Genomic DNA, 7,716 nt, shown 5'->3' with positions numbered 1-7,716 from the left:
GTTTTCCTTGCAGCCAATCGCCATGCAGTTTCCAACTCGTCGCTGGGGGAGTCAGCTCGATGATTGGCGGGCCTGAGAGGAGCCAATTGGAAAGCGATGAGGTGCGGTGTTGGCAAGCAGATTGCGTGAGAGCGGGCAGAGGTCGGGGGAGAGCGAGTGCCTCGGCGGGGGCTGGCAGCCAATGGAGAGACAGAACGGGCCCTTTACGTCAGGGAGGGGGTGGGTCTTGGACGCTTGGCGCGGAGGGAGTAGGACAGGCGCTGTGGGAGGGAACGCCAGAGCGAGGCTGTGAGGAGAGGTGGTGGCGTGAGGTGCTGCGGCTCAGCTTCAGGTGTGACAGGCAGCGGCGGCCTGGCTGAGAGCGGAAGGGGCGAGTGCGATCCCCTGAGCTGTGAGCGCGGTCACCATGGACCGCCAAGATGAGGGGCCTCCGGCCAAGGCCCGCCGCCTGAGTAGCTCAGAGCCCTCTCAGCACGACCAGCTGCCGCCGCCGCCGCCGCCGCCGCCGCTCCTGCGACTGCCCCTACCTCCACCCGAGCAGCGGCCGAGGCTCCGGGAGGAAACCGAGGCAGCACAGGTGCTGGCTGACATGAGGGGGGTGGGACTGGGCCCAGATCTGCCCCCGCCGCCGCCCTATGTCATTCTGGAGGAGGGGGGAATCCGTGCGTACTTCACCCTGGGTGCTGGGAGTCCCGGCTGGGAGCCCGCGATGGAGTCGGGGTACGGGGGGGCGCCCCCTCCTACGGAGAGCCTAGAAATATTCTCTCCTTCGGAGGCTTCTGGGGGAAGTGTGGAAATTGACTTTCAGGTTATGGAGCCCAGCAGTTTTGCTGGAGAGAAGGCCCTAGAAACCTGTAGCGCAGGGGAGTGGGGGTACCAGGAGTTAGCCGGTCCGAGGGGGAAGGAAGAAGCTATCATCATCGTGGAAGATGACGACGAGGATGAAAAGGAGAGTGTGAGGAAGAGGAGGAGGAGGAGGAAGAGGAAGCAGAGGAAGGTGAAGAAGGATAGCAAGGAGAGGAATGCCGAGAGGATAGAGTGCATCCTGCAGGCACTGGAAAACATTCAACTGGACCTGGAGGCGGTGAACATCAAGGCAGGCAAGGCCTTCCTCCGTCTGAAACGCAAGTTCATTCAGATGCGAAGACCCTTCCTGGAGCGCAGAGACCTCATCATCCAGCATATTCCAGGCTTCTGGGTCAAAGCAGTATCCTTGTCATCTATATTCATGGGCCAGGAGCCCATGACAAAAAGGGGGGGTTGGGGGGAGAGAAAGGGTTGTGGGGGTGGACCCCTATTGGAAAAATGACTAGGTTTGGTGGAGGAGGAATGGAAGGAGAGGGGCAAAACATCAGAGAAGCTGGACTAGAGATGGTAAAGGGGGTAGAGGGGCACACAGCATAAAACCTGGACCACAAATGGAAAACGGGAGAGGAGGAACGTAATATAAAAAAAAAAAAAAAATGCATCACAGGCAGTGAAATGGGGAGGGTAAGAGAGGGCACACAGCAGAAAAATTAGACCAGAGGTGGTGAAAGGAGGAGGGGAGGGACACACAGAAGATGAACTGATTCAGAAATGATGAAGAGGGAGGGGAATGGCACATAGCAAAGAAATTGCCCAGAAGTCACACCTAGCTCTGCAAGGCTAGGTCTCTGCTTAGGTACTAGGGAGACCCCAATCCTGGCTGGAGAGAAGGAGACTAGAAGGGGGCTTGAGCCCCTTAAGGGGCAGGCAAAGGAGTACCAAATAGTGGAGATCAAGGAGTTAAATGAAGGAAATAAGAGAGTAAGAAGAATCTTGTTTGCTACTGGTGAAAAGCTTATCTCTGGGGCATATACAGACATACATACAACATGTTAGGAACACATGGGCTTAACTTCCTGGTGGAATTACATTGATATAGACCCTTGACACTCTCCTACAAAGTATCACATGATCACAGTCTGTTAGCACTCAGGCACACACATATTTTGTGGCCGTGGGTTCTCGGCATGCAGACACAGAGCATCATGTGAATATTGGTCCTCAGCACCCAGACACATGGCATCACTTGGACGCAAACCCTCACAGCCAGATTCACAATACCACGAGGACACAGACATCTAAATGAACATCATGTGACTCCAGGCCCTCAGCAACCAGTTACAGCATCACTTGGGCATGGGCCTTTAGCCCGCAGAAACACATGTCTTCTAAATACAAACTCTTATTAGCACCCAGACACACAGCACATACATACCGAGGTAAGGCAACCTAACACAGAGGTTTGACATTGCATAAACACAGGCTCACTGCATAGTATCATGGGAAGAAAGGTGTGGGTTATGTCCCATGACCCACTTGCTCCACACACATCACATAAATCATAGAGGGAATTCTGCTCCAGCCTCTCTGTTGCTCTGCCCTGCTTGGCCTTCCCTCCCTCCTTCTCTCATTGAACAGTCACTCCTTGACCTAAACTGCTCCCTCCATCAGTTCCTCAACCACCCCAAAATTTCAATCTTGATCAACCGACGTGATGAAGACATCTTCCGCTACTTGACCAATCTGCAGGTCAGGCCAAAGATACATTTTTTTTACCAGGATCGGGCAAGGAATCTGGCCCTTGGAGGTGAGGGGGGGTAGAGTGGGAGGGGCCTTGGTATGGTGGGGATCCCAACATTATCTCTATCCTGAGCAGGTACAGGATCTCAGACACATCTCCATGGGCTACAAGATGAAGCTGTACTTCCAGACAAACCCCTACTTCACAAACATGGTGATTGTCAAGGAGTTTCAGCGCAACCGCTCTGGTAAGAGGCAGTCCTAGGGAAAATCCACACCCCCACCCCCCATCTGTCCTTGTCTGCTGCCCTCTCCATAGCCTCCTTTCCCTCCAGGCCGGCTGGTGTCTCACTCCACTCCAATCCGCTGGCACCGGGGCCAGGAACCCCAGGCCCGCAGGCACAAGAACCAGGACACCAACCACAGCTTCTTCAGCTGGTTCTCAAACCACAGCCTCCCAGAGGCTGATAGGATTGCTGAGGTGGGGCTCCTCCTAGCATTGCCAGAGAAAGCCTTGCTAGGCTTGCCTCTGGATGCTTGGGGAATTGGTAATAGGCTCTGGGGCTTGTACTCATAACTATTCCCCTCCCCCCACCCCGACCCTCTTTTTCAACAGATTATCAAAAATGACCTGTGGGTTAACCCTCTGCGCTACTACATGATGGGAGAAGGGGGCTACAGAGCAAACAAAAAGAAGCAAGAAAAGGAAGAAAGGTGATAGCGGTTGTGTGGCTGAGAGGTGGTTTGTTAGGAATGGGATAAAGATTAGGCTAGTATCACACAGGATTTGTAAAGCCAAAGGGACTTTTTTTTTAAGATTTTTTATTTGACAGAAAGATCACAAGTAGGCAGAGAGGCAGGCAGAGAGAGAGGAGGAAGCAGGCTCCCTGCTGAGCAGAGAGTCTGATGCAGGGCTTGATCCCAGGACCCTGGGATCATGACCTGAGCGGAAGGCAGAGGCTTTAACCCAGTGAGCTACCCAGGCGCCCCCCAAAGGGACCTTTGAGAGAATCCAGTCCAATATGTTTTACAAGTGGGTAGTGATGCCCATAAATGGGTGTGATTGCCCTGAGGTCATGCAGTCAGGAGCAGAAATGGGACTTTCCCCACCCTAACCTCCTCCCTGGGATCCCTTGTAGCTTACTGCCTCCCCAGTTACTACCTTTCAGTGTCTGCCTTACCTCCCACCAACCCTATACTCAACCCTAGGCTTCTCCACAGTAAAAACAGGGACAAGTGTGAGGTTGTGATCCTGGAAGACTCTGATGACTATCATCTAATGGAAGACATTATCAGTGAGACCTCAGACAGTGATGGTATCACTGACAATGAGACCATTCATGACATCAAGATCTCTGACTTCATGGAGACCACCGACTGCTTTGAGACCACTGACAATGAGATAACTGACATTAGCGAGTGCCTCTGTGACAGTGAGAGCCCTGACCACAATGAGAGCCCTGACAGTGAGACCACCGACAACGAGAGCCCTGATGACAGCGAGACCACTGATAATAATGAGAGCTCTGATGACGAGACCACTGACAACAATGAGAGTGCCGATGACAACAATGAGAATCCAGACGACAACAACGAGAACCCTGATGACAACAGTGAGAACCCTGAAGACAACACTGATGACAATGAAGAGAACCCTGATGACAATGAAGAGAATACTGATGACAACAATGAGAACCCTGATGGTGATGAGAACCCGGATGGTGGTGATGAGAACCCCAAAGGTGGCAACCATGGCAGCAGTGGCAACAACCAGGATAGCAGCGATAGTGACAACGAAGGAGACAATGAAGGCAGTGATGATGAAGATAATGACGGCAACGAAGGCGACAATGAAGGCAGTGATGATGATGGCAATGAAGGTGACAATGAAGGCAGCGATGATGATGACAGAGACATCGAAGATTACAAGAATGACACTGATGACCCTGACAAGGATCAAGATAACAGCAACAATCAGGATGACTATGAGGATGAGGTAGAGAACATCTCTGAAGAAGACTCCTCAGTGGAGGAGGAAGAAGAAGGCAGTGAGGAAGGTGAGCCTAGAACCCCTCTTGTTTTCCCTCCTTTTCTCTTCTCAGAAAAGCTGGCCCGGATCAAGGCATGAATACAGTCTGCACTTGTGGGGAAAAGAAGCATTTTGTGCAACTTTTTAAACAAAGCAAGACTAGGGAACCTTTAACTTACAAACGTAGCAGAACCAAAGAAACAAATTCCAGTTCTAGGTGGTGGGTAGATAGGTTGTAACAGAGCAAAAGTCACAGGAAGAGTGAAGAGATAGGAGAAGGTGGGTAGAAAACTGAGAAGGACAATTTCACGCACAGAAAGCAGGGAAATGACAAACACTATAATTCAGCATACACTGTACCCAGCCCAGGACTTCAGGGAACTTTCAGGCTTGTTTGTCTTTTGAGGATCCTTCACTAGTTCTGAAAGCTGCTTCTCACAAAAATGTCCAGTAGGATATGTGGGGACATACTGCACACATTAATATTCTCAGGTAGAGTCACATGTACATTAGCACCTTAAAGGCTCTGAAAAGCCCTGCTGTAAGAAACCCTTTTAAACATTGCGGAACTTGAAATTGGAATTTCCCCAAACTTCTTGACCACAGAAGCTATTGTTTAGCATTCACCAAAACATGCATTTTAGGAAATGCGGAGAAAGGTTTGCCTGCCGAGGTTTGAGGGAGAAGGCAGTCCTTAAGATGACTCCCAGGTTTGGTCTGGCCTGGATGACTGGCAAACAGAGGTGCCAATTCTTAGGATAGGGAATGACATGGTGGCAGGATTGATGAGGTGCAGGGAGGAACATGGAGTTGGGAAGGCCTGTTGGACCTAAGATACAGGTAGCCCAGGCAGGTGATTGGTTTTATGTCTAGGAAGTCAGAGGATGTAAATAAAGGAGGTAATAAGCCAGAGCAGAATCCTAGCCCTGGATTCTGGGACCAGTTAGCATTAATGAAGTATTTACTGTGCACCAGGCACTATTCTGAGTGATTTACTGTTACTGGCTGATTCATTTAATCTTCACAGCAAGTCTTAAGAGGTAGGTACTATCGTAGATGAGGAAACTGAGGCTCTGAGAAGGTAGGATTGGGAAGAGAACTGGGTCATGGAATGTTCTCAGAAGGAGGGGATAGTCCTCAGTATCTAGTGCTGCTGAAAGGTCAGGTAAAATGAGGACTGGTTTGTGTCCATCGGATTTAGTGCTGTGGCCTTGGCAAAAGTAGTTTCAGTATATTAATGGGGGCAGAGACAGACCACAGTGGGGTAGGAGGAGGGAAGGAGCAAGGAGCAAGGCAGTAGAGTCAAACCTTAGCTAGGAAGGGGATGGTAGAGGGTGGGCAAGGGAGATGTCTGAGCCTGGCTGTGGGCAGGCAGACCTTGGAGAGGTGGGTCCCTGGGGAAGATAGAAGGAGCTGGAGGTAGAAGACCAACCAATCCTGGGGGTTTTGGCAAATTTCCATTGAGTGCAGGGGCAAGGAAGGAGGCATTGGATGAGTAGATTCAGTGTAGAAATATATTCAGTTACAGAAACTGAAGGATGTGCCCCCGGATGGTATCTTCTTTCAGAGAAGGGGAGGAAGAGCTATCTGCCCAGCGCTGGGGTGGGGGGTGGGGGATTGGGCTAAAAAAGACAGACTGGGGCCTGTTTAGATCAGACTGTGGAGAAAGAGCGGGGGAGCTGCCTTAGAATGAACAGAAGGTTTATTCAGCTGAGATCAGAACTCAGGAAGACACACATTGACACATTACAGGGGGAGAAAAAGCAACTTTCAGAGTATCAATTTTGATAGGCCAGAGGCAGGAAGCCCACCCTGCTTTCCTGCTTCCCTTCCACTCCCTCACTCCAGGCTTGCTTGAGTAAGCCGAGCGTGTGTGTGTGTGTGTGTGCGCGCGCACACACACACAGGCTTGTCTCACACACACTGGCTTGTTTCAAGCAGAGGTGCTTGGCAAGTGTTCCAGGCCCCCAAAATCCTGGCTCTGCGTTCTGTTCCCTGTTAAAAGAGTGCTGTCCTCCAGTTTCCAGAACAGTGAGAAGATAAATTTCTTTTGTTTAAACAACAAAAAAAGAATTACATCTACCTGTTCATCTAATCACCCTCCATTTTCCTCTCCTTGCCTCTCTCCCTCTTTGCAGACAGTGAACAAGAAGGCGAGGAGAGTGATAACGAGGAGGGAAGTGATAACAAGGAGGGAAGCGATGAGGAGGAAGGGCTCGATGAGGAGGAAGGGATTGAAGACTCAGAAGGAGGGGAAGACTCTGATGACTCTGACATGGAGGAGGTGCTTCAGGTCCAAAATGCTTGGGCCAACCCAGGGAAGAGGGGCAAAACTGGATAAACATTTCACCCTTGCAAGGGCTGCCTCTCTGTATCCCTCTCCACCTGCCCCATTTGCCCTCCCCCTCAGCTAGGGCCGCGCGGCCCCACATTGCACTTCTGGGGGGTGACCGAATTCGTACACGGGTTTAAAGTTTATTTTTATGGTTTAGTAATTGCAGAGTTCTTATTTTGGGGGTAAGGGAAAGGGGGATTCCCCCTTCCTTTTGGCCCTCCTCTCCTGCAGGCTTCTGTGTGCTGCTAAACGTATTTATTGTGATGCCTTGGTCAGGGCCCCTCTATCCTCCTCCTCGTGCTGTGTGGAGTAGACACCCTTGATCCTGAAGCGGGGAGAGCCACCGTGGCCTTGGGGGGCTCTGCTGCCACCCTGTTCTCCCAAGCCTCTCTTTATGTCCATCCCTTGCCCTGCCCCACGCTGTGCCCGCTAGCCCGCCTTGGTGTCTATGCAAGGGCGCTTGTCATTGCAGTGTTCCTGCCCCCCCCCCCAGAAGCCCCTCCTTGTTCCTTGTGAAACTTGGTAATCCTAATAAAATTCTGAGCAAATTCAAAGTGCTTCTTGTAGTCTTTTGTCCCGCTGGCGAGCCATCCTCAGGAGCCAGTCTCTTCCACAGACCCTCAAATCGCTATCTCCTCTACGCACTGGTCTGCCAGACAGTGGTATGTGTGGCGGGGTTGGGGGGAAGGTATTGGTTTTCTGCTGGAGAGCTCTGCAGGCCGCAGAGGTGCTGCGTCAGAGCAATGCGGACCATCCTGGCCAATGGCAGGGCGAGGCTGAGAAAGCCCCTCCCCCACCAGCGGCT

At 51.5% G+C, this 7,716-nt stretch overlaps 1 protein-coding gene across 2 annotated transcripts; it reads left to right on the top strand.

The window, feature by feature from the left end:
• Nucleotides 1–241: 241 nt before the first annotated feature.
• On the top strand, nt 242–7,459 carry TSPYL2 (TSPY like 2). 2 transcript variants are annotated; one of them, XM_059385063.1, is made up of 7 exons: nt 242–1,207; nt 2,479–2,556; nt 2,684–2,795; nt 2,883–3,028; nt 3,164–3,261; nt 3,769–4,604; nt 6,715–7,459. In XM_059385063.1, exons 1-7 carry the CDS (start codon nt 407–409, stop codon nt 6,915–6,917), a joined length of 2,274 nt encoding a protein of 757 aa, XP_059241046.1. In that variant the 5' UTR covers nt 242–406; the 3' UTR covers nt 6,918–7,459. The 2 variants fall into 2 exon arrangements, with proteins under 2 accessions (XP_059241046.1, XP_059241045.1); XM_059385062.1 differs by having other exon boundaries at nt 3,757–4,604.
• The last annotated feature ends 257 nt before the right edge of the window (nt 7,460–7,716 follow it).

The sequence above is a fragment of the Mustela nigripes genome, chromosome X, assembly GCF_022355385.1.
Source record: "Mustela nigripes isolate SB6536 chromosome X, MUSNIG.SB6536, whole genome shotgun sequence".
Lineage (NCBI taxonomy): Eukaryota > Metazoa > Chordata > Mammalia > Carnivora > Mustelidae > Mustela > Mustela nigripes.
Note: the sequence above shows the minus strand (reverse complement) of the source record. Positions and strands in the feature narration are given on the sequence as shown.